Source organism: Dendropsophus ebraccatus, chromosome 6 (assembly GCF_027789765.1).
Source record: "Dendropsophus ebraccatus isolate aDenEbr1 chromosome 6, aDenEbr1.pat, whole genome shotgun sequence".
NCBI classification, from domain to species: domain Eukaryota; kingdom Metazoa; phylum Chordata; class Amphibia; order Anura; family Hylidae; genus Dendropsophus; species Dendropsophus ebraccatus.
In genome coordinates, this window is record NC_091459.1 from 41,991,933 (window position 1) to 42,019,568 (window position 27,636).

A 27,636-nucleotide genomic window follows, 5' to 3' on the forward strand; every position below is an offset into this window, starting at 1 on the left:
ATCCAGTCTTGCGTTCTTGGGGTACATAGTTTCTGGCCACGGTTTACAAATGGATCCAGCCAAAATGTCAGCAGTACTACAATGGCCACGCCACGTTGGACTTAAAGCTATACAAAGGTTTCTGGGGTTCACAAATTACTATCGGCAATTTATACCCCATTTTTCCACCCTGGTGGCACCAATTGTGGCCCTTACCAAAAAGGGAGCTGATCCCAGACTATGGTAAGCTGAAGCTGAGCAAGCCTTTTCTCGGTTGAAGTCTGCTTTCACTTCCGCTCCCATTTAGCTGCACCCAGATTCTGCTAAACAGTTCTTCTTGGAAGTGGATGCTTCCTCGGTGGGTGCAGGGGCTGTACTCACTCAGAAGAATGCCTCAGGAAAGACGAGGACCTGCGGGTTCTTCTCCAAGACCTTCTCCCCTGCAGAGCGTAATTATACTATCGGGGATCGAGAACTTCTGGCCATTAAGTTGGCTCTAGAGGAGTGGCGCCATCTCCTGGAGGGAGCCGGTTACCATCTACACGGACCATAAAAATCTTCTGTACCTTCAGACTGCTCAACGCGTTAACCTTTGACAGGCCAGGTGGTCGCTCTTTTTCTACAGGTTTGACTTCCTCATTCATTTTCGTCCAGCAGACAAGAACAAAAGAACTGACGCTCTCTCACGAGCATCCGATGTCCTGGGACAAGAAGATGTACCTCGTCACATTATTCCTCCCGAACGCCTGGTTCCTGTGGCTACTTCTGTCCTACAGAGTCTTCCCCCTGGCAAAACTTTTGTTAGAGCTTCTCTCAGGAAGAAAATCCTGAACTGGGGTCATTCCTCCTTGGTTGCTTGCCACCCTGGTATCCACAAAACCAGAAAATTAATATCTCGTTACTATTGGTGGCCCAGTTATCCTCAAGATGTCAAGGACTTTGTGGCGTCTTGTTCTACCTGTGCCCAGAACAAGATCCTTCATCAAAGGCCAGCCGGTCTTCTCCAGCATTTGCCTATCCCTGAGCAGCCATGGACACATATCGCAATGGACTTTGTTACTGATCTACCTCCTTCTACTGGTAACACAGTTGTGTGGATGGTCACAGACCAGTTCTCCAAGATGTCCCATTTTGTACCACTTCCCAAGCTGCCTTCTTCTCCTTGTTTGGCAAGCTTTTTCTTACAGCATGTCTTCAGACTGCATGGTCTTCCTCAATCGTCTCGGACAGAGGACCTCAGTTTGTTTCTAGATTCTGGCGAGCCCTCTGTTCCCGGCTCCAGGTGAAGTTGGACTTCTCTTCTGCCTACCATCTGGAGTCCAATGGGCAGGTCAAAAGAGTTAACCAGATTTTGGGAAACTATCTCCAGCATTTTGTCTCAGCTCGTCAGGATAACTGGTCAGACCTACTTCCCTGGGTAGAGTTTGCTTATAATCATCAGGACTTCAGTTCCACTGGCAACTCACCATTTTTCATTGTCTATGGTTGACACCCACGTCCTCCTTTACCGGTATCTGCATCCTCTGAGGTACCAGCTGTGGACGAACTGGTGACTGACTTTAAGTCCATCTGGGAGCAGACAAGGCAATCTCTGATTCGTGCAACAGGTCGGATGAAGGTCCAGGCAGACAAGAAGAGGAGACCTGCCATAGCCTATGCTCCTGGCGACAAGGCTTGGCTTTCCGCCAAATCTATACGTCTTAAGGCTGGGTTCACACTATGTATATTTCAGGCTGTATTTGGTCCTCATGTCAGGTCCTCATAGCAACCAAAACCAGGAGTGGATTGAAAACCCAGAAAGGATCTGTTCACACAATGTTGAAATTGAGTGGATGGCCGCCATAAAACAGTAAATAACGTCCATTATTTCAGTATAACAGCCGTTGTTTTAAAATAACAGCAAATATTTGCCATTAAATGGCGGCGATCCACTCAATTTCAACATTGTGTGAACAGAGCCTTTCTGTGTTTTCAATCCACTCCTGGTTTTGGTTGCTATACAGCCTCAAAAATACAGCCTCAAATATACGTAGTGTGAACCCAGCCTTAGGCTGCATTCCCACGTTCCGTGATCCTAACGGATCACGGACGTGAAATGCATGTTCTGGAGTCCCCCTGCGCCCGGACAGCATCTGTAATTAGATGCTGGGAGCGGGGGAGACTGTATTCATAAGCGCCGCGCCGCACAGTGCTGTTACTACAGCGCGGCGCTTATGAATACAATCTCCCCCGCTCCCAGCATCTAATTACAGATGCTGTCCGGGCGAGGGGGATTCTGGTACATGCATTCCACGTCCGTGATCCGTCAGGATCACGGAACGTGGGAATGCAGCCTTAAGATCCCAAGTTACAAGTTGGGCCCACGGTTCCTTGGACCATTCATGGTGCTGAAGCGCATCAATCCGGTAACCTACAAGCTTCGCCTACCTGCCACCATGAGAATTCCCAACTCCTTCCATGTGTCTCTCCTGAAAACTGTGGTCCTCAACCGTTTCTCTAGGAAGGCAATCTCTCTCCTCCACAGCAAGCAGCATCCTCCAACATTTATGCTGTCAAGGACATCCTGGATATGAAGATGGTCAGGGGGAGGCGGTTCTTCCTGGTTCACTGGAAGGGTTTTGGTCTAGAAGAGAGATCTTGGGAGCCGAAGCCAACATTCTGGATTGGGACCTCATAAAGAAATTCTTGCAGACAAGAAAGAGGGGGAGGCCAAAGGGGGGGGGGTACTGTCACATCCGCAGCACATACCTCTCTCCGCGCTGCTGCTGCCCCATCTTCTGCTCTGTGCCGGGGCTCCTCCTCCTCCAGCTCCCTGTCAGCTCGCCGGGCGCGTCCCTGTCTCCTAGGGAGCGCGCGCGCTGGCTCTGCTGTAATTTAAAGGGTCACTGTGCCTTTAATTGGCTGCTGCTCTGAGGCTCTCCTATAAATTGCAGCCCTGCCCCACCACAGGTGTTGAAGCCTCTGCATGCTTCCCATTAGTGTGTGGCCCAGCTCTCTATTGTTCCTGTCCATTGTTCCAGCCCTTGTTCCTGCCCGTAGTCTCTGTCTCCTCTGGTTTCCGTGTGACCACCTGCCTGCCTGCTTGCCTACTGTTCCTGCTACACCTCGTCCGCCGTCACTAGCAAGCCAAGCCAGGTGTAGCGACCTGGGGGTCGCCTGCCGCAGCAAGTCCATCCCGGCTTGCGGTGGGCTCTGGTGAAGACCAGCAGCCCCTTAGACTCCGCTCCCTGGTGCGGCTTACGTCATCGCTGGTGACGGTTCAGTGGATCCATGACTCCAGTCGTTACAATTATGATGGCACTAGTGTACTGAAGTGACCACAGGACTGCCATACACTGAACCATTTAGACACCAATGGTACACATGCTCTGCACACTATGTAAGTGATAACAGTGCAGTTACTAATGACCAAGCGATGCTATTGATATATAGCAAGACCGATATTACCAATAATACCAGTATATAGGAAATAAATATTATCACCATACATATTATCACCATACTGTTAGGGCCCTATTACATCAACAGATTATCTGACAGATTTTTTGGAGCCAAAGCCAGGAATGGACTATACACAGCGAACAGGTAATAAAGGAAAGACTGAGATTTCTCCTCTGGCCCGGTGGCCCAGTCCGATACTGACTGCATGGTTTTAAAGGGAAACTAACAGCAAGTTAGAAGCATCTAACATGCTAATATGTCCCTATAGTGCATGGGGCCCTGAAGATGAAGGTTCATTTTTTATTTTTTTTAACCTTGATCATCAGCTGCATTTTTGTGAAATTTGTAGTTTAACCTCTTACCCTGTATAAGATTTTTGGCAAATTTGTAACTCCTCACATTCAAAAAATCATAACTTCACAATATCACAAAGATGTAATGCTTAACTCTCCACGCTCCCCCCGTGAACCAATGCAGTCAGTGGTCCCTCGCTCTCTCTAGCTGTCACTAAAATCTAAAACAAATGTGCCATCCCTCCTGCTGATGAGGTCGGGGTGGGGGAGTGATGGTGCAGGAATGATAACACTGCAGGCATAGGATGGTGACTGTACTGTGATTGGTGATTATTTTGGCCCTTATTTTGTTTTACTGTTTGTTCACACTTTCACAGCTGCTCACAAGTCTATAAAGGTAGCTGGCCTGCAAATTGCAAACATCTAAGGGGAAAAAAAACACTTGCAGGAGACTAAATGGCATAAAAAATGCTCGAATTTTCAGATTTTTTTCTCCATGTATTTGTCAGGGCTGCAGCGGCGTCCAGTGCTCCGGGCCGCCGCTGCACCCCCTCTCTGTCCTATGCAGCTGCCAGTGTCCTGCTGCAGGGACCCGGCGCTGCTGCTAGTTCGGCCCCCGGGGGTGTCTCACCTCGCCCCGCTCCTGTCTCCGTCTGCCTCGGCCGGCGCGCCGTCCCCGCCTCCTAGGGCGCGCGCACGCTGGCTGTCTCAGGTTTAAAGGCCTAGCACGCTCCTAATTGGTGTATGCACACAATCACTCCCTATAAATCCCAGCATGCCCTGTTCCTCATGTTGGAGCCTCTACATGCTTCCCTTAGTGTTTTGGCCCAGCTTCCTGTTGTTCCTGTTCGCTGCCCGTGTCCGTCGTCCCTGTCCGCTGCCCTTGTCCGTTGTTCCTGTCCATTGCCTCTGCCACCTGCAGTTACGCCTAAGACCACCATCTGCACTACCACCTGCCTACTGCTCCTGCTCACCTTGCCCGCCATCACCAGCAATCCAAGCCAGGGGTAGCGACCTGGGGGTCGCCTGCCGCAGCAAGCCCGTCCCTGGTGAAAACCAGCGGCCCTTTAGACTCCGCTCCCTGGTACGGTTCATGCCATCGCTGGTGACTGTACAGAGGATCCACTACCCCAGTCGTGACAGTAGGCTCCAAACATGGATCCCGGCAAGGTGCCCAATATCCATGACATCGCCAGAGTGGTCGCCCAGCAGGCTCAGCAGATCCAGCAGCAGTCCCTGCAGATCCAACAACTGACTGCCGCCTGACAGCAGCATACTGCAGTACAACAGTCGCCTCCGGCAGCACCACCTCCTGCGCCTGGTCCGTCTCCTCTTGGTCCGAACCTACGGCTTGCACTTCCGAATAAATATGGTGGAGAGCCCAAGATGTGCAGAGGATTGCTCACCCAGTGCACTATGCAGATTGAACTCCTAAGCAACCAGTTCACTACCGAGCGCTCTAAATCATCAGCCTCTTGGAGGGTAAGGCCCTGGCCTGGGCCACGCCACTGTGGGACCAAGATGACCCGGTTGCTGCCAATCTTCAGACCTTCCTGGCTGAATTTCGCTCAGTCTTAGAGGAACCAGCCCGTGCTTTATCGGCAGAGAATGCTATCCTTAACCTCTTCCAGGGGACCACCTCCGTAGGCGAGTACGCCATCCAATTCCGCACGCTGGCAGCGGAACTAGACTGGAATGAGGCCGCTCTGGTAGCCACCTTCAAGAAGGGCCTGTCCAGTCGGGTGAAAGATGTACTCTCCGCCCGAGATCTTCCGACCTCCTTGAACGAGCTCATTCTACTGGCTACTAGGGTCGATATCCGGTTCTCCGAGAGAGAGGAGGAGGTTCGGAAAGAACGGCGACTAAGCCTTCCCCGTCGCCATCACCGGCTGGCACTGGTCTTCCAGAATCCGGTTACCCCTTCGTCCCAGCCGACTGCTGAGGTGCCCATGCAGGTGGAACAAGCTCGCCTGACCCCCGATGAGAGAACACGCTGTCGGGAGCTGAATCTCTGTCTCTACTGCGGTGGCTCTGATCACTTCCGATTGAACTGTCCCCAACGTCCACAGCATCCTGGAAACGCTCGCACCTAGGTTCGGTAGGAGAGGCCTCCCTAGGTGTTAATACCTCCTCTCCAAGGTTGGTTATGCCTGTCTCCATCTTGACACCCTTTGGACAGAGTCACCAGACCACTGCTTTTCTCGACTCGGGATCTGCAGGCAGTTTCATTGCAGCAACGCTGGTCCAAAGATGGCGGCTACCCGTGACCCGGCTTGCTAGATCCTTGACCATCTCCTCGGTCACTGGCAAGACTCTTACTGAGGTTGTGCACCACTTATCCTCCAGGTGGGCGCTTTGCATCAGGAGAAGATCTCCTTCTACGTCTTACCCCATTCCTCTTCCGCCATCCTGCTGGGACTCCCTTGGCTGCAATTACATTCCCCTAAGCTGGACTGGAGAACCGGGGAGGTTCTAAGTTGGGGTCCGGACTGTTCTAACCAGTGTCTGAAGTCCCCCTTACTCAGGTGTTCTATGGCGTCACCTGACCCCGTCAAGTCTCTACCCGGCTTACTGGCAGAATACCAAGACCTGGCTGACGTGTTTTCTGCCAAAGAAGCTGACTCGTTACCTCGTCACCGGCCATATGATTGTCCCATTGATCTCCTTCCCGGGACTTCTCCCCCTCGTGTTCGAGTGTACCCTCTCTCCAGTCCCGAGACTGAGGCTATGTCCTCCTACATCAAGGAGAATTTGCTGAAGTGCTTCATCCGCAAGTCCACGTCTCCTGCCGGCACGGGATTCTTTTTCGTGCAGAAGAAGGACGGTTCTCTCTGACCATGCATCGATTATCGGGGCCTAAATAAGGTGACGGTAAAGAACCGATCTCCTCTCCCGCTCATCTTCGAATCGTTCAATCGTCTCCGCGGAGCCCGTGTTTTCACCAAGTTGGATCTCAGAGGAGCATACAATGTGATCAGAATCCGTGAAGGTGACGAATGGAAGACCGCCCTTAACACCAGAGATGGGCACTTTGAATTTCTGGTCATGCCATTCGGCCTATGCAATGTCCCAGCGGTCTTCCAGGAATTCGTCAACAATATATTTCGTGACCTTCTCTACACCTGCGTCATCGTCTATCTGGATGATATTCTGGTCTGGTCTTCTCCTCTGATTTGCAGACTCACATGACCCAAGTGCGCCAGGTCCTACGACTACTGCGGGCCAACCGTCTGTACGCCAAGCTAGAGAAGTGTGTCTTCCATCAATCTAGCCTTCCCTTCTTTGGGTATATAGTCTCCAATCAAGGTCTACAGATTGATCCAGCGAAGCTCTCTGCTGTCCTTCAGTGGCCACGTCCCGTTGGACTCAGGGCTATCCAACGCTTTCTGGGATTTGCCAACTACTATCGGCAGTTCATCCCGCACTTCTCCACCCTGGTTGCGCCGATCATGGCACTCACCAAGAAAAAGGCGGATCCCAAGCAGTGGCCATCCAAAGCTTAGCAAGCCTTCTCCAGATTGAAGTCAGCCATCACTTCAGCACCCGTCCTAGCCCGTCCAGACCCCACCAGGTCATTTTAAGTAGAGGTCGATGCATCTTCGGTTGGCGCTGGGGCTGTGCTCTCACAGAAAGATGCTTCTGGTAAGACCCGAACCTGTGGGTTTTACTCAAAGACTTCTCCCCTGCGGAGAGAAACTATACCATAGGAGACAGAGAACTTCTGGCGATTAAGTTGGCTCTGGAGGAGTGGCGTCATCTCCTAGAGGGAGCTAGGGATCCGGTTAATATCTATACGGACCCCAAAAATCTCCTCTACCTCCAGCCGCCTCAGCGCCGCAATCCCAGGCAGGCCAGGTGGTCGCTCTTCTTCTCTCGCTTCAACTTTATCTTCCATTTTCGCCCGGCTGAGAAGAACGTGAAAGCCGATGCGCTCTCTCGAGCGTCTTATGTCCTGGGACAAAAAGAATCTCCTCGCCACATCATCCTTCCTAATTGCTTAATGCCAGTCGCCACTTTGGTCCTTCAAAAGGTTCCTCCTGGGAAAACTTATGTACGCCCTGCACTCCGGAGAAGAATTTTGAAATGGGGACATTCTTCCTTGATTGCCGGGCACCCAGGCATCCACAAGACCGGGCAACTGATCTCCCGCCACTACTGGTGGCCAAGCCTACCCCAAGACATCAAGGACTTTGTGGCTTCCTGTACCACAAAGTCCTCTCGTCTCAGACCAGCTGGCTTCTTACAACCTTTGCCAGTTCGAGACCGTCCCTGATCCCACATTGGCATGGACTTTGTCACAGACCTGCCTCCTTCTGCGGGTAACACAGTCGTTTGGGTGGTCACAGACCGATTTTCGAAGATGTCTCATTTTGTGGCGCTTTCTGGACTGCCATCTGCTCCACGCCTGGCCCAGTTGTTTTTTCAACACATCTTCCGTTTACATGGACTTCGTCTATATATCGTCTCTGATAGAGGATCGCAATTCGTTTCCAAGTTCTGGGGTGCTCTATGTTCTCAACTCCAAGTGAAGCTGGATTTCTCTTCGGCCTACCATCCCCAGACCAACGGACAAGTAGAAAGGGTCAATCAGATCCTGGGAAATTATCTACGGCACTTTGTCTCTGCACACCAGGACAACTGGTCCAGTCTTCTTCCGTGGGCGGAGTTCTCATACAACCATCTGGACTCAAGTTCCACAGGCAAGTCACCTTTCTATATTGTCTATGGTCGTCACCCTCGTCCTCCTCTGCCTCTCTCTTCATCTTCCGAGATGCTAGCCGTCCAAGAACTGGTATCAGATCTTCAGTCTTTCTGGGAACAGACTCGACAGTCCTTGCTCAATGCTTCCGGCCGCATGAAGGTCCAGGCGGATAAGAGGAGAAGACCTGCCATAAACTTTTCTCCTGGTGACAAAGTTTGGCTCTCAGCCAAATATGTTCAACTCAAGATTCCCAGCTACAAGTTGGGACCCCGATTCCTTGGGCCTTTTACAGTGCTAAGACGCATTAACCCGGTCACCTACCGGTCGTCTACCCCCTACTATGTGGATCCCGAACTCCTTCCATGTCTCCCTCTTAAAGCCGGTGGTCCTCAACCGATTCTCCAGTAAGTCTCCGTTCACTTCTCCACAAGCCATCTCAGACAATGTTTATATTGTTAAAGATATACTGGCAATGAAGACTGTCAGAGGAAGACAATTCTTTCTGGTGGACTGGAGAGGTTTTGTTCCTGAGGAAAGATCCTGGGAACTCGAGTCTAACATCCTGGACCAAGATCTTATCAAGAGATTCTTGCAGGCAAGAAAGAGGGGGAGGCCAAAGGGGGGGGGGGTACTGTCAGGGCTGCAGCGGCGTCCTGTGCTCCGGGCCGCCACCGCACACCCTCTCTGTCCTATGCAGCCGCCGGTGTCCCGCTGCAGGGACCCGATGCTGCTGCTAGTTCGGCCCCCGGGGGCGTCTCACCTCGCCCTGCTCCTGTCTCCGTCTGTCTCAGATTTAAAGGGCCAGCACGCTCCTAATTGGTGTATGCACACAATCATTCCCTATAAATCCCAGCATGCCCTGTCCCTTGTGTTGGAGCCTCTACATGCTTCCCTTAATGTTTTGGTCCAGCTCCCTGTTGTTCCTGTTCGCTGCCCGTGTCCGTTGTCCCTGCCCGCTGTTCCTGTCCATTGCTTCTGCCACCTGCGGTTACGCCTAAGACCACCATCTGCACTACCACCTGCCTACTGCTCCTGCTCACCTTGCAAACCAAGCCAGGGGTAGCGACCTGGGGGTTGCCTGCCGCAGCAAGCCCATCCCGCCTTGCGGCGGGCTCTGTTGAAAACCAGTGGCCCCTTAGACTCCGCTCCCTGGTGCGGTTTATGCCATCGCTGGTGACGGTGCAGAGGATCCACTACCCCTGTCGTGACAGTATTTTTTACAGCAGAAAACCCAGACCCAGAAAAAACAGGTAGACTGTCTATGCAGACAGCATCAGGCGGTTACCATGGAGACACATTGGTGATGCATACACAATACAGTAAGGAAAATCTTATGAGGGCTTCTTGCAAAGTTGCTTCAGATTAATTGAGTCAGTGTTTCCAATCTTGTGCATAACTCATACTCACGGCAGAGGCTGCAGAGCCACATGGTAAGGGTAATATATTATTACAGCAATTGTAACATTTGGTTGCTAAGGACATAAGACCAGACTTGTATGAACTCTCTGGAAAATATTAGTGAGATTAGAGGTTAACTTCAGAAGTTACACTGCTCCTTATTTGTGTATTTACTGGGGAGGTGAAAAGTGGACTGCAGAGTAGGGTTAATGTGTTGTTTGTAAACATTTAATTCAGCAGTGAAGGAGTTAAGGTAGAGAGGTTCAGGCTGGATGGTGGACAGTCTCTATCCATTGCCCTCCTCATGACCCCAAAGACACATTTCTGGCTCTGACACTGCACTGCAGCCTTTCCACAATGACACCACCTGCCCTCTCCATCTATGCTCTAAGGCAGGAATCAGACATGCAATGCATACTCACTTAACCCCTTGTGTGCCAGACTGTAGACAGCACCTGGCAAGATGCTACATTGATGGATGATGGATGTTCTTCTGCCTTTTTTCTATCTCTCTTCCCTTTTATTTTTGCTTTAATAAAGGACTCTTATCAATTGTGTCTTGTGGACGCCACCCATTACTAAGTCGGGGCTCAGTGTTAGATGGTATAAAATGGCTAACACTGCCCCCCCCACCACCACCACATTATTACCCCAGTACCACACCAGGGATACTGGGAAGAGCCAGGTACCAGTAGTTCTGGAGTGTCACAATTGGCGCTCCTGGACTGGGCAGTAGCAGGCTGGTATTATAAGGCTGGGGAGGGCCAAAATAAATAGCTGGTTGTGAAAATGGGGGAAACCCTACATGGTTCCCCCTATTTCTATAAACAGCCAGGTTAAAAAAACAAACAGCAGCAGCCTAGTAGTACCCGGGTGGGAAGGACTATTTATTGTGGCCCTCCCCAGTCTAATCATTCCAACAGTAAGGAAAATATGGGATATCTAGGGATTAAAGTATTAGGTGTGGTTAAGGAATATACTAAGCTAAATCTCGAATCTGCAATGGAAAAGATTAGGAAAAAGACTAAGCTATGCAGTAGACTTCCTCTTTTCATTGCACTACCAAAATGGTGGTTCTCCCCCATCTCCTATACTATATGAGAGCCTCTCTTATTTAAATTGAGGATAAATTCTTCAAGGAAATAGAGAGAATTATTAACCAACCTACATGAGGCAGGAAAAGTTAGATTGAAACAACATTATTTCTGCCTGCCATCGGAAGGGGGGGGGGGGGGGGAGAGTCGCATTGACCACTTTAGAATGTATTTTATGGGTGCTCAACTGGCAAAACTTAGAGCTTTGCTGGGTTCTCAGATGGGAGCAGCTGTTTAATATGTTAGAGGGCGGCGCATTTGGTGTGGGGGAATGGCCTACTCACATCAATTATTATAGGAACTATCCTATTATAGAAATATTCTAAAAATTAAGTTAAAATACACTACAATAGATGGTGTGTGAGGGGAAAGGGGTGACTTGTGCTTGGGGATTATTTATACAGCGCACTACTGTAGATGGAATATGGAGAAGAAGGGCAGAAATCAAACTCGCAGAAGCAGCCAAGCAAGCAAATATTTAATATCATCCCTGTTGCTGCTGGGATGTCACGTAGACCTTTTTTCTTGTATGGACAGTGCAAATTGCCTGGATGCTCACAGGTTGAAGGTACACAGCCAAGGCTCTTAAGTTTTCTCTCTCTTATGCTCCCCTTCTCCTGACCCAGACACATGAATGTCCCTCGTCCTCATCTTGCTGAAGTTTTTACTGGATACAAATTTCCTCTAACAAGGGGCAGCTTATTGCATGTGAGAGAGACACCTGGTGGCCAAGACTTTTGATTTGTTTTTCTAAGGTAAGAAGTACAGAGGTGCCTCGGATTACGAGCATAATTCATTTTGTAATCTGTGCTTGTAATCCCTCTTAAACCAAAGCAAATTTTTCCATAAGAAATCATTGAAATGCAGAAAACTGGTTTTACACCCCAAAAATAATGATTTTAAAAAATTCTGAATAACATGTAAAACAAATAAAAAAAACATTTAGAAAGCTGAGTATGTCATAAGTTACTGTACAGTTTAGCAATCACCATGTGGAGTATAATGTATGCTATGTGCATAAGAAGGAAAAAAACAGCAGCCTTTTGTAGATACAGGACAGATCCCCATAATGCAGTAGTGTAGTGTACAATGAGCTAGAATAGAGAAGCAGGGCTGCTGTCAGAGGTCTGTGTGGCCACATGACCACAATGGAGAAGGGGTGTGTGTTTACCATGGACCAATCAGGAAGTGAGAATCACAGAGCTATGCAGGAGGGCAGTGACAGAAACTTTTCTATACGGCAGTGTCAATGGCTGAGTGTAAGTGCAGGCACATTATAGCAGGAAAGGAGAGGATGAGAAACACAAGGGTTGACAGAGACTGCAGGGAGCATGAAGGAACGAGAAGGACACAAGTGGACACATACATGCAGCACTCTCTGTCTGGGGAGAGAGGGGTTACAGCTATGAAGAAATTACCTCCACAGACATGCCCCCTGATGCATTTGCCATGATTTGAAAGGGGAGGGAGACTTCCTGGGTCAGAGTAAAGTGCTGTAGACCCCACTATTCATACCATGCCCCTCTCCAGCTCCTCTACCACCCTGTACAGTAAGCTCTTAAACCAAGTCACAATTTTGAAAAACTGTGATCTCTTCTCACAAAGTGCTCTCAATCCAAGTTACTCTTAAACTGAGGTACCACTGTTTATGTTAGGAATGGCAGATCACATGGAGGGATGTTACTTGAAATCACAGTGAGCCTTAAAAACTTAAAAACCATAGCTGCATTGGTTATAATCAGGTCAAACAACAATTGTATGCTTATTACTATGGTACCTTTCCCTGATATGTAGACGTCTATAAACGTTTCCCAATGTATTGTACATTTTATATTTGGCTTCAATAGATAGAAGTGGTAAAAGGACACCATGACATCTTTTGGGTTTCGACACACATATATAATCTAAAGGGGTAAAAAGGACAATTGGACAATTAGCACTTTATTAGAATACATTTTATACTTAAAATCAAACATTCCTCAATTGGCTAATATATATTTATATAGTGGTGCCTTGGATTACGAGCATCATTCGTTCTGGGACCATGTTTGTAATCCAAATCTACTCTTAAACAAAAGAAAAATTTCCCATAAGAAATCATTGAAATGCAGACAATTGGTCCCAAAATAATCATTTTTTATTCTGATCAACATGTAAAACAAATGAAACTAGATTTGCATTTCCAGGGAAATACATAGTGCTTGAAAAGAGCGCCCCTTTACCAGTGACTTCCATTTAACTTTAATACTGGGTGCCGTCCCTTTAAGAGTGACTTGGGTCCCATCCCTTTAGGAGCGACCTGGGTCGCTTTAAGAGCGACGTGGGTCCCTTCGCTCTTAAAGGGACCCAGGTCACTCTTAACGGAACCCAGGTCGCTCTTTAAGGGACCCAAGTCGCTCTTAAAGAGACCCATTTCGCTCATAAAGGGACTCATTTCGCACTTAAAGGGGCCCAGGTCGCTCTTAAAGGGGCCCAGGTCGCTCTTAAAGGGACCCAGGTCGCTCTTAATGGGACCCATTTCGCTCTTAAAGGGGCCCAGATCACTCTTAAAGGGACCAATTTCACTCTTAAAGGGACCCAGGTCGCTCTTAAAGGGCCCCCGTTGCATTTAAAGGGACCCAGGTGGCTCTGAAAGGGACCCAGGTCGCACTTAAAGGGACCCATTTTGCTCTTAAAGGTACATATTTCGCTCTTAAAGGTACATATTTCGCTCTTAAAGAGCCCCAGGTCACTCTTTGAGGGACCCAGGCCACTCTTAAAGGGACATATTTCGCTCTTAAAGAGCCCCAGGTCGCTCTTAGAGGGACCCAGGTCGCTCTTAGAGGGACCCAGGTCGCTCTTAAAGTTCCCCAGGTTGCTCTTAAAGGGCCCCATTTCGCTCTTAAAGGGACCCAGGTCGCTTTTAAAGGGACCCATTTCGCTCTTAAAGGTACATATTTCGCTCTTAAAGGTACATATTTCGCTCTTAAAGAGCCCCATGTCGCTCTTAGAGGGACCCAGGTCACTCTTAAAGGGACCCATTTTGATCTAAAAGGGACCCAGGTCGCTCTTAACCCCTTAACGACATCGGGCGTAAATTTACGCCCTCGCGCCCTGGTACTTAACGCATCAGGGCGTAAATTTACTCCCGATGTTTCCCCGATTACTGTGTGTTCGCACACAGCGATCGGGGAAGATGGCCTGCTATAAATCATAGCAGGCCATCTTAGCTTCTCGGCACGGGGGGTGGTTAACACCCCCGTGCTTACGATCGCCGCTATTGGCTGATCAATTCAGATCAGCCAATAGCGGCGTTCGGAAAAAATGGCGGTCGGTGCTGTCCGAGGACGGCACCAACCGCCATTACTGTAAAAAGTAATGGTGGTCACGTTGCCACCGGCCTGATCGCCGTGAACGGCCGGCCGTTCACGGCGATCGGGCCGGTGGCACGGCGATCAGAGTCCACAAAAATAGTAAATACCTGCTCTGGACCCCTCAGCTACCTAGCTATACCTACTGGTAGTATTGGCAATATTGGTGGGTTTGCTTGGTAAGAGTATGGCAGTAACGTGTATAGTGCGGTGATAATATTTGCTTCCTGGTGTTATTAACTATGACAGTGTTATCATGCACAGAAAATTCTTACCTATATTACCATTATATATCCTAAAATTTGTCCTGGGGCCCTACTTATACGATAGATAAATAGATAGATAGATATCCAGTAGGAAATGTCTATCTACCAGCTTATTATGTAGCTTTGATTACACATGAGATTACAACCAGACACGTTTTAATAAATAAAACCTTACTACTTATACCGCCATTATATGATGTGCAGACATAGTCAGGATAAAAGGGATTTTAAAAATATAGTAACTTTTCTCCAAAAACAGCACCACCCTGTCCTCAGACTGTGTATGGTTATTACAACTTGGCTTCATTCACTTCAATGAAACTGAGCTGCAATACCTCACACAAACTGAAGAAGAGTGTGGCGCTGTTTCTGGAAAAAGGTGGCCATGTTTTTCTCCTTTAAAGGGAATCTAGGTCTAGGGCTGTAGATCTCAGCAGACAGGTGTGAGGGAGATATCACTGACAGGAACTTTAGTCCAGTGTAAACTTATATAATTGTCGTTATCATTTCCAACTAAAGTTTCACAACAGCAGCCGCAGCAGCACCACCCTATATGTCCATTAGTCAGAGCAGGAAGGGGCGGGGCAGAAGGTGCTGCTGTGGCTCCACCTCTGTGACACTTCAGCTGGTAATGGAAAGAATGATTATAGAGGTTTACAATGGACTAAAGGTCCAGTCCCTGATCTGTACGCTGGGATCTACAGCTGTGTACCTGGTATAGACCCCACAGGTTCCCTTTAAGGGAACGTTCATACCTAATCCAATGCGGATTTGATGCTTCTGATTTAATCAGTTGAAATGAATGCATAAATATGCTGCATCAAATCCACAGCAGATTATGTTATATCATTATTTTTAGGTGCTGATGGTGGGGTTCACATGTTTAAGGGAGTAGTGGGGACACGGCAAAATGAAGCAGAATTTGCTACAGCTCGTATTTTACATGGCTATCCATGATATGGTGTGTGGGCTGCTGGGGTCTGACTGCCAGGGCTGATTTTAAGTCCCAGTCCGGCCCTGGGCTCAGTAAATGAGCACTGATCTAGCATATTGTATACATTGCTGATTGGGCCGTGTAACATGGCCCTTTATAAGCAAGGGGGTTACATTGAGCAGAGATGTCTCATGCCATGACTAGGGGGAAAACTAAATTTAAAGTAGAAAGTAATGATGATAACACCTTGTTTTTTTTTTAATATACTTTATTTGATTTTCCAACGCAATAATACAAAAAGGAAAAGTAAAGAAAAGTCAAAATGTCAAAATGATCACAGCCTAACCAAAAGGAAACAGAAGGAATCTACTACAGCACAGTTTAACAAATCACAGTAGTATCATATAAATATATCTATCAAAGGTTTAATCCAGTCAGATGATGCTCATCCCCTTCTGTCCTTTTCTAACTGTGGTAATAACATAATACTATACTCGGGAATCTCTATGACAGAGACAATGTATGTTATAAGGTGGATTATGTCACTTTCAACCGTCCCAGGGAATGAGCCAAATCCGCCTTGCAATACCACTCTGTCATCAGGAAGGGCCGCATAATGTCAGCTATTTCTTGTGTGTTGTAGTGTGTTACAATAAAAGTCTTCCATTTTTGAAAAAATTTTTTGGTCGCTTTGTTTTTGTGACGTTCAGCATCCAACCTGTCGACCCCAAAGAATATTTTTAATTGCACTACTACCATTGTAAGATCCGGGGGAGAGGAGGACAACCAATTAAATAGAAGGCATCTAAGCGCTACCAATAGAACTACACTGACTAGCTGTGGAGGCATGCGCGACTCTTCCTCACTTTCCGGGGGCCGTAGCTGATGGAACAGTATTGTCTGAGGGGTCAAGTTCAAATTAACTTTCCAGTGTGTGTTTATATAGGTAGCCACCGCTTGCCAATACCGCGCAGTATACGGACAGGTCCATACCCCGTGCCACAGATTAGTTAAAGGGGTCTGGCATTTGGGGCAAGAGGTAATTCTGTCAGGGAAGGTTGGAGTAGGGAGAATGTTGAAACCATAGATGGCACAATGGGCCAGTCTGAAGTATGTTTCCCTCCAGCGTTTATTTATTACACAGCTCCGGACTCTCTTCCAACCTGACAGAATAACCTCGGTTATATTTTGATCCTGAGTCCATTGTAACCAAGGTTTGAACAGGGTAATTTTGTCCTGTTTCAAGACGTGTTTCCTGAGTGCTATATAAAGAGCAGGTATTTGTACATTACTCACCTGTCCCGGGGTCCTGATCGGCGTCTTCCGGGTTCGCGGTGTCCTCCGTCTTTCCATCGGGTCTTCGGCTATTTCCGGCGGTCCCCATCGGCCTCGTCTTTTTCCGAATTTTGCGCTCTGCTGCCCTCTAGCGGCTGATATGTGTAATACACTTATCAGCCGCTATAGGGATGTTCAGAATGTAGAAAAAGTTTTTTTTTTTTTTTCCCAAATATTTTTTTCTATTTTCCGCACCCTGTCGCCGCTGAGTGTTGATCAGCATTGCACGAAAGTGCGCTGCTAATTAGCAACTCATCCTTTTTGGCGTAGGGTGTTTTTTTTCTATATCCCACTGCCACAGTCTGCTCATAAGTGCGGCATTTATCAGCAACTCCTTTGTTGGCGTAGGTTTTTTTTTTATACTTACTGTAAAAAACCCCGTAAAAAACACTACATTACACCACACTACATTGAATAAAGTTTGACACTACACCACTACATACCCCATATACCAATCCCCGTATAAAGATGGCCCCCAGGGTGTTTTCGGCGTCAAACGCATACGTTATTATTGCCTCCGACACCGAAACAGCCAGTGAGGATGAATGGGGGGATCCTTCTTTCCTCCATTCATCCTCATCATCATCATCCAGTGACGTGTCTGGGGGTAGCGTAGCGTACGCTCCCCCCCAGACACGTCTTTTCCGCCAGTACCGTCCCAATAAGAGATGGCGGTATGGCGTGAAATTCTACAAACTCTGTGAGAGTACCTCAGGGTACACTTACAGATTTAGGGTACATGCACATTGCAGAATGGCGAAGGATAACCCTTTGTGCATTCCGCAGCTGGCACCCGCCGGCGGACTAATGCGGGCGCGTGTCTCCACCCGTGTCATAGACTCCAATCTATGCATGGGCGGATTCCATCATCCATCCAAAGAATTGGACGGAGAGCGGAATCCGCCCGTGCATAGAATGGAGTCTATGACACGGATGGAGACGTGCACCTGCATCCGTCCGCCGGTGGGTGCCAGCTGTGGAATGCACGAAGGGTTATCCTTCGCCATTCCGCAGTGTGCACGTACCCTTAGAGTGTATGTAGGAAGGGACACCCGAATCCAGCCCCCAGAACAAGTGGGAAGATTGTCCGGAAACTGATCTTCCCACTGCTGGATAAAGGTTACCACCCGTACGGGGATAACTTTTATACCAGCACCCCCTCTTCCGGTCCCTCGCTGCCCGAGCTACTGTAGCTTGCAGCACGATCCGAAAATATCAGAAGCAGTAATAGCGTCCTAATATTTAGCAGCCATGGAGCGGACCCAGCGCTTCTGGATATGAAGGACCCCGTATCGCACCAGGACAACATTTTCCAGGTGACGTCCCCCACACTGGAGAAAAGGAGACCCCAGAAGAAGTGCAGAGTGTGGCGTAACAGGGAGATCAGGGAGAACACCATTTTCCAGTGTGCCACCTGTCCTGATCCCCCCGGCCTCTGCATACTGGATCGCTTCAAGGCGTACCACACGTCATTGGGGTTCTACATTTTCTAAATTCCGTCCCTTATTCCTATTTCAGGGTTCACGTTGATCCAGGGATTATTCTGATCGCCATTATGGAGTCGGAAAGAAATTTTTCCATGTGATAAAGCTACTGTCGTCTGCCTCACGAGGGTTTTTTGCCTTCCTCTGGATCAACACAGATTGAGTTTGATGGACACCTGTCATTTTCAACCTTATAAACCAATAATTGGCCTAATACCCCAAATAAATTAGAATTGTCCCTTTTCCCCAGCTAAATAGCTATGGCCGCCATTCCCATTAGAGACTTGCCATGATGCAATTACAAAGCCTCTGTGCGGCCAGGACAGTAAAACCCCCCCACAAGTGACCCCATTCTGGAAACTACACCCCATAAGGAATCTAACAAGGGGGGCAGCGGGGATATGGCCCCCTGGTGACGGCCACATTTGGGACGTGAAAATGAAAAAAAATTTATTTTTTATTTTCTCGGCACATGTTCTACGTAAGTGCCCGTCACCAGTGGGGTCCATATGCTCACTGCACCCCTTGTTAGATTCCTTATGGGGTGTAGTTTCCAGAATGGGGTCACTTGTTGGGGTTTCTACTGTTCTGGCAGCACAGGAGCTTTGTAATTGCGACATGGCCTCCATCCTCCATTCCAGCCTCTAAATGGCGCTCTGTCCCTTTGGTGGCTTGCCCTGTGCCCTTATGGCACATTATGCCCACATGTGGGGTATTTTCGTACTCAGGGGAAACTACCCTACACGTTTTGTGTTCATTTTCTTTTTTAACCCCTTGTAGAAATGGAAAAAATCAAGGCTAGACCAACATTTTTTGTAAAATTTTTACTCTAAATCATTAATCTTGTCATGATTTTTTCATTTTCACAAGGGGCTAAAAGATTAAAAAAAACACTAAATGTGTAGCGCAATTTCACCTGAGTATGGAAATACCCCACATGTGGACATAAAGCGCCATGCGGGTGCAGGGTAAGCCTCCGAAGGGAAGGAGTGCCATTTGGTTTTTGAAGGCTGGATTTGGATGGAATGGATTTCGAGGGGCCATGTTGCATTCAAAAGGCCTCTGTGTTTCCAAGACAGTTGAAACCCCTGACAAGTGACCCCATTATGGAAACTACACCCCTCAAGGAATGTAACAAGGGGTGTAGTGAGCATATGGACCCCACTGGTGACGGGCACAAATGTGGAACAATGTGGCGTGAAAATGAAATATTACATTTTTTACACTATAATGTTGGTCTAGCCTTCAATTTATCATTTTCAAAAGGGGTTAAAAGGAAAAAAAAAAAAACCAAAATGTTTAGAGAAATTTCCCCTGAGTCCGTAAATACCCCACATGTGGACATAAAGCGCCATGTGGGAGCAGGGCAAGCCTCCGAATGGAAGGAGCGCCAATTGGATTTTGGAGGTTGGATTTGGCTAGAATGGATGATGAACGCCATGTCGCATTTACAGAGCCCTCGTGCTGCCAAGACAGTGGAAACCCACCACAAATGACCCCATTCTGGGAACTACACCCCTTAAGGAATCTAACAAGGGGTGAAGTGAGGATATGGACCCCTTGATGACGGCCACATTTGTACAGTGAAAGTGAAAAAATGAAAATTTTCACTTTCACGTCACATTGTTCCACATTCGTGCCCGTCACCAGTGGGGTCCATATGCTCACTGCCCCTCTTGTTAAATTCTTTGAGGGGTGTAGTTTGCAGAATGGGGTCACTTGTGGGGGGTTTCCAGTGTCTTGGCAGCACGAGGGCTCTGTAAATGCGACATGGCCCTTGAAATCCTTTCCAGTGAAATTCAGCTTCCAAAAGCCAATTGGCTCTTCTTCCCTTTGGAGGCTCGTCCTGCGCCCGCTTGGCACTTTATGTCCACATGTGGGGTATTTCCGTACTCGGGAGAAACTGCGCTACACATTTTGTGTCTTTTTTTTTTCCTCTTATCCCTTTAAGAAAATGAAAAATTGAAGGCTAGAACAACGTTTTAGTGTAAAAAATATATTTTTCTTTTTTCACGCCATATTGTTCGGAAAATCTGTGAAGCACCTGTGGGGTCCAGATGCTCACCGCACCCCTTGTTACATTCCTTGAGGGGTGTAGTTTTCTAAATGGTGTCCCTTTAGGGGTGTTTTTTAGGTTTTGGTACCCCAGAGCCTCTGCCAACCTGAAGTGGTATGGTCAAAAATGACCAAATATAATGGAGGCGTTGAAATTCACTAGGCGCTCCTTTATATCTGAGGCTTGTGGTTGCGTCAAATAGCGCAATAGGGCCACATATGGGGTATTTCTATAAACTGCAGAAACGGAGAAATCAATATTGGGGTGCATTTCTCTGGTAATAGATTTATAATTATGAAAAATATTGGATTACAATAAAATCTCTGCACAGAAATTTAAAATTTTCTAATTTCTTACACACTTAGCTTTTATTTCTGTGACTCCCCTAAAGGGTTAAAAAACTTTCTGCATGTGCTTTTGCAGAGTTTTGGGGGTGTAGTTTTTTGAAATGGGGTGCTTTGTGGGGCTTTCTAACATACAGGCCCCTCAAATACACTTTAAGGCTCGGTTCACACGTTGTAAGAGTGCGGCTGTATTTGCGGCTGTAATTGTGCGGCGGTATTTTTGGTGGTTCGTGTGTATGCTTGGAAGTATAGGATATGCGGCTGCACAGTGCACACTATGTATGAATCTACGGCCCTATCGTAAACGGACCCGTAAAAAATGAACAAGACCATTGTTTGCGGCTGAGGATTGACAGGCGGTCCGTACGGAGTACTTCAAAAATAGCCGGCAATGATGCCGAATGCCGATGCCTCTAATAGTTAATATATTAAATTAATCAAACACATTTTCTTTGTAATCAAGACACCTTCGTTGATCAATAATTTATTTCTAACGAATCCATCATTTTGCAATTAAATATACTGTTAAAAAAAATAGATATATAAATAAATGTATATTTATCTATATATTTATTTTTTGACAGTATATTGAATTGCACAATGATGGATTCGTTAGAAATAAATTATTGACCAACGAAACTGAATTTATTTCAACGAAAATGTGTTTTCTTAATTAAATATTAATTAGTACAGGAAGCTCTATAAGCCGGTAATTCATATGCCGGCAATAGAGCATTCTGTACTAATCATCACTTTACTTTAATGAAAACATCAAATGTTTCTTCTAATTATGTTATGACAATAGCATTATTAGAAGAAACATTTAGAATTATATGTGCGCTCAGCTGATTGGCTGTTCGGCTGAGCGCACATATAATGAGCCGGTCCGCAGTACAGTGACTTCATTGTGCTGCGGACCAGCGAAGAGGACACATCGGGGTAAGTATAGAGCTCTCCCCACCCCCTCCCCGGCACTGCACCCCTCCCAGCAAGGAAGGGGGGTCACTTAACCCCTTCCTTGCTGGGATGGGTGCAGTCTGACATCAGTCTGGCCCTCAGGGGGTTAAGGGGGATGCAATACATCCTCCCTTAACCCCTTGGGGGTCAGACTGTAAGCAGCGATCTGTAAAGATGCTGCATACTGTAAGGAGCACAACACCGCTCACAATGATGGGTGTTGTGCTCCTGTTTGTGTGTTTTTTGTGTGTTTCTCCCTTTTTGTTTTTCAGATATCGGTATCCTGTGGATTACGTCGGATTCCATGGACTACGTCGATGACCAGCGTTTTTTTAATGTTTTTTTTAATAAAATGGTCAATGAGGGGTGTGGGGGTGTTTTTATTTGAATAAAAAAATTTGTAAACTTGTGTCTTGTCTTTATTTCTTTACTTTATAGACTTAGTAGTGGAAGCCGTCTAATAGACGGAATCCATTACTAAGTCGGGGCCTAGTGTTAGCCGGTATAAAATGGCTAACACTAACCCCCCATTATTACCCCAGTACCCAATGCCACCAGGGGTACTGGGAAGAGCCGGGTGCCAGTGGTCCCGGAGCGTCAAAATTGGCGCTCCTGGACCGGGCGGCAGCAGGCTGGTAAGATTTAGGCTGGGGAGGGCCTAAACCAATGGCTCTTCCCACCCTGGTGTTACCAGGCTGCTGTCGTTTGGTTTTTAACCCGGCTGGTTATAAAAATAGGGGGGACCCTATGCGTTTTTTTTAAATTATTTATTTATTTAAAAAAAAAAAAACGCATAGGGTCCCCCCTATTTTTATAACCAGCCGTGTTAAAAACCAAACGACAGCAGCCTGGTAACACCAGGGTGGGAAGAGCCATTGTTTTAGGCCCTCCCCAGCCTAAATCTTACCAGCCTGCTGCCGCCCGGTCCAGGAGCGCCAATTTTGACGCTCCGGGACCACTGGCACCCGGCTCTTCCCAGTACCCCTGGTGGCATTGGGTACTGGGGTAATAATAGGGGGTTAGTGTTAGCCATTTTATACCGGCTAACACTAGGCCCCAACTTAGTAATGGATTCCGTCTATTAGACGGCTTCCACTACTAAGTCTATAAAGTAAAGAAATAAAGACAAGACACAAGTTTACAAATTTTTTTATTCAAATAAAAACACCCCCACACCCCTCATTGACCATTTTATTAAAAAAAAAATAAAAAAAACGCTGGTCATCGACGTAGTCCATGGAATCCGACGTAATCCACAGGATACCGATATCTGAAAAACAAAAAGGGAGAAACACACAAAAAACACACAAACAGGAGCACAACACCCATCATTGTGAGCGGTGTTGTGCTCCTTACAATATGCAGCATCTTTACAGATCGCTGCTTACAGTCTGACCCCCAAGGGGTTAAGGGAGGATGTATTGCATCCCCCTTAACCCCCTGGGGGCCAGACTGATGTCAGACTGCACCCATCCCAGCAAGGAAGGGGTTAAGTGACCCCCCTTCCTTGCTGGGAGGGGTGCAGTGCCGGGGAGGGGGTGGGGAGAGCTCTATACTTACCCCGATGTGTCCTCTTCGCTGGTCCGCAGCACAATGAAGTCACTGTGCTGCGGACCGGCTCATTATATGTGCGCTCAGCCGAACAGCCAATCAGCTGAGCGCACATATAATTCTAAATGTTTCTTCTAATAATGCTATTGTCATAACATAATTAGAAGAAACATTTGATGTTTTCATTAAAGTTAAGTGATGATTAGTACAGAATGCTCTATTGCCGGCATATGAATTACCGGCTTATGGAGTTTCCTGTACTAATTAATATTTAATTAAGAAAACACATTTTCGTTTAAATAAATTCAGTTTCGTTGGTCAATAATTTAATTCTAACGAATCCATCATTGTGCAATTAAATATACTGTCAAAAAATTAATATATATATAAATATACATTTATTTATATATATATTTATTTTAACAGTATATTTAATTGCAAAATGATGGAATCGTTTACATTTAATTATTGAACAATAAAAGGGACTTTATTACAAAGAAAATGTGTTTTATTAATTCAATATATTAACCATGAGAGACATCGGCTATAGTGCAGAGGATCGCAAACCCCGGTAATAGCGATTCATGTAAACTGTTTCCCTGCTTTCCCAGATGCATCCAGAGGTGTTTGCATCACTTTCTTAAGATTTTATTTGTTATTTTTAGTTGAACCAGATTTCCAAGTAAATGACCGTATGTTTTGAGCCGCATGTCTATTTTTTCCCACGGCAGTAGTTTCACCCGCACATTTACAGCCGCATAAAAAATACAGCCGCACAGTTACAGCGTGTGAACCCAGCCTAAATCTGAACAAGTCCCTAAAAATATCTGATTTTGAAATTTTACTGAAAATTTGGAAATTTGCTGCTAATGTTTAAAGCTTCCTATTGTCTAAAACAAATGAAAGATCGTTTAATAAATGCCGCCAACATAAAGTAGACATTTTGCTAATGCTATTTAATATATAATTTATGTGGTATAACTACTTTCTGTATAAGCAAAAAAGTTTCAAAGTTGGAAAAATGCATTTTTTCAAATTTTTTCACATTATTTGGGGTTTTTTCATAAAGATTCGTTATGAGTATCGACTCCAATTTTCCAGAAATGTAAAGAACAATATGTCACGAGAAAACAATCTTAGAATCAGACGGATAGGTAAAAGCATCCCGAAGTTATTAATGAATAAAGTGACACAGGTCATATTCATAAAATTTGTCTCTGTCATTAAGGCCATTTCAGGCTCTGTCCTTAAGGGGTTAAAGGAACCCATTTTGCTCTTAAAGGGACGCATTTTGCTCTTAAAGGGACATATTTAGCTCTTAAAGGGACCAAGGCCGCTCTTAAATGGAACAATTTTGCTCTTAAAGGGACCCATGTCGCTCTTAAAGGGATCCATTCTGCTCTTAAAGGGACCTATTTCGCTCTTAAAGGGACCCATTTAGAGCAACTTGGGTCCCTTTAAGAGCTACTTATGTAATTCCCCTTACACAGCGACTTGGTTACCGTCCCTTTAAGAGCTGCTTGGGTACCATCCCTTTAAGAGCGGCTTGGATACCGTCCCTTTAAGAGCGGCTTGGGTACCGTCCCTTAAAGAGCGGCTTGTGTACCGTCCCTTAAAGAGCGGCTTGTGTACCGTCCCTTTAAGAGCGGCTTGTGTACCGTCCCTTTAAGTGCGGCTTGGGTACTGTCCCTTTAAGAGCGGCTTGGGTACCGTCCCTTTTAGAGCGGCTTGGGTACCGTCCCTTTACGGGTGGCTTGGGTACCGTCCCTTTAAGAGCAGCTTGGGTACCGTCCCTGCTACATGGCTGCCTCAGCTCTGCTTTTTTACTGACTGACCTCTGCTACTTATAATGGTAAAGATCATTGCTCGGTTACCATGACAATCTTACTCATGTCAGTGAGACAAAATCGTTAAGGACCTTCCATATATTACATCTTCTATTGGCCAATAGTGGACATGTGACTGTGGATGTTGTGATACATGCCTGACAAGACCTTAGAGTTCCTATTGGCTGCTATATTTCAGCTATTTGCATACATGCTGTGATTGGCTGTTAGCGGTTAGAGTGTGGCCATTATTTGCAATGGGCCATTATTTTCTATGGGAAATTAGGGGTCTTTAACCCCTTGCCGCAAAATGACGTTTGGGAAACGTCATGTAAAGCAGGTAGTTCCCGCAACATGACGTTTCCCAAACGTCATGTCTTCCCTGCCTCCCCCCGCTGTCCCGAGGTGAGATCGGGCAGCGGGAGGAGGCTATGTCACATAGCCTCCTCCCGCTGCCTCTGCTCGGAGGGGAGCCGCGCTCCCCCCGGGCAGTTAACCCCATAGACGCCGCGGTCAATGCGACCGCAGCGTCTATGGGGATATGTTTGCATTGGGAGGCGATCGGGCGGCGGGAGGGGGCTGTTGCATGTTGCCTCCTCCCGCCGCCACTACAGATCCTCCCCCAGCAGTTCCCTTTCCCCCCCCCGGTACTGGCGGATCGCCGCTATTACCGTTATAGCGGCGATCCACCAGTACTGGCGCCGCCGCTGCATTTCATCTCCCCCCACCGTGGATTCACGGTGGGGGGAGATGAAATAAGTATTAATCAGACCTCAGATCAGCCCCCTTGTGGCCGATCTCTACCCCCCCCCTCCCCGGGCGGCCATCAAATCCAAGATGGCCGCCCCCATCGCTGCGAATAAACGATGTTTGTTCGCAGCGATGGAAATAAAAAATGAATGAAAACCCCATGCTCTCCGCCACCGGAGGTAGCGGAGAGCATGGGGCAGTGATCGGGGACCCCCCCTGTGGGGTCCCGGAACAGGCGATCGGCGGTATATACTATATACCGCCGATCGCCTGTTCCCAGTGCTGCCCGGCACTTTTTATCCCCTGTCACAATAAATCATTGGTGACAGGGGATAAAAAGTGTCACCGTGCCCCCCCCAAGTCACCCCCGTCCCCCAGTCACCCCCCCTTCCCCACATACGTTACCTGATCCTGGAGCTCCGTCCTCCTCGACGTCCTGACTGCTTCTGATGTGCGCATGCGCGTCAGAAGCAGTTAGCTCTGAAAATTTAAAGTGACAGAGACCAATTTGGTCTCTGTCACTAAACTATGATTACTGTGATAGAAAATATCACAGTAATCATAGTAATACAGTGAAAATGAAAGTGAAAAAAGTACAAGTGAAAAAGTGTAAATGTGAAAAACATACAAACAAAATAAAACACACTTTTTATTATAGTAATAATTGCGTTTTACTCCCAGATTACCCATAACCACCGCAGGTTGCCCGTATCCGCCCCAGTTTGCCCGTAACCACCGCAGGTTGCCCGTATCCGCCCCAGTTTGCCCGTAACCGCCGCAGGTTGCCCGTAAACACGCCAGATTACATGTAACCACCGCACGTTGCCCATAACCACCACATCTTGACCGTAACCACCCCAAATTGCCAGTGACCCCCTCCAGATTGCCCGTAACTACCGCACGCTGCCGCTGACCACCGCACGTTGCCTCTGACCACGGCACGTTGCCCCTGACCACCGCACGTTGCAGCTGACCACCGCAGGTTGCCCCTGACCACCCCAGGTTGCCCCTGACCACCGCACGTTGCCCCTAACCACCGCACGTTGCCCCTGACCACCGCACGTTGCCCCTGACCACCGCACGTTGCCCCTGACCACCGCAGGTTGCCTCTCACCACCGCACTTTGCCTCTAACCACCGCACGTTGCCCTTAACCATCGCACGTTGCCCCTAACCACCGCACGTTGCCTCTAATCACCGCACGTTGCCTCTGACCACCGCAGGTTGCCCCTGACCACCGCACGTTGCCCCTGACCACCGCACGTTGCCTCTAACCACCGCACGCTGCCTCTGACCACCGCACGTTGCCTCTGACCACCGCACGTTGCCTCTAACCACCGCACGTTGCCCCTGACCACCGCACGTTGCCTCTGACCACCGCAGGTTGCCTCTGACCACCGCACGTTGCCTCTAATCACCGCACGTTGCCTCTGACCACCGCAGGTTGCCCCTGACCACCGCACGTTGCCCCTGACCACCGCACGTTGCCCCTGACCACCGCAGGTTGCCCCTGACCACCGCAGGTTGCCCCTGACCACCGCACGTTGCCCCTGACCACCGCACGTTGCCTCTAACCACCGCACGTTGCCTCTAACCACCCCAAATTGCCAGTGACCCTCTCCAGATTGCCCATAACCACGCCAGATTACAGGTATCCATCCCAGATTACCTATAAGCACTTCAGTTTATCCGTAACCACCCCACGTTGCCCGTTACCACCCCACGTTGCCCGTAACCACCCCGCGTTGCCTGTAACCACCCCAGATTCTCTGTAACCACCCCAGGTTGCCCATAACCACCCCAGGTTGCCCGTGACCACCCCAGGTTGCCTGTGACCACCCCAGGTTGCCCGTGACCACCCCAGGTTGCCTGTGACC

The 27,636-nt window shown here is 47.7% G+C and overlaps 1 protein-coding gene across 1 annotated transcript in view; it reads right to left on the minus strand.

Moving 5' to 3' along the window:
* The window catches only part of LOC138795586 (amine sulfotransferase-like), a 64,571-nt gene that overhangs the window by 12,341 nt on the left and 24,594 nt on the right, over positions 1–27,636 (minus strand). The window contains exon 4 of the mRNA XM_069974881.1: positions 12,685–12,811. Coding sequence (XP_069830982.1) covers positions 12,685–12,811 — 127 coding nt within the window. The remainder of the gene's footprint in view (positions 1–12,684; positions 12,812–27,636) is intronic.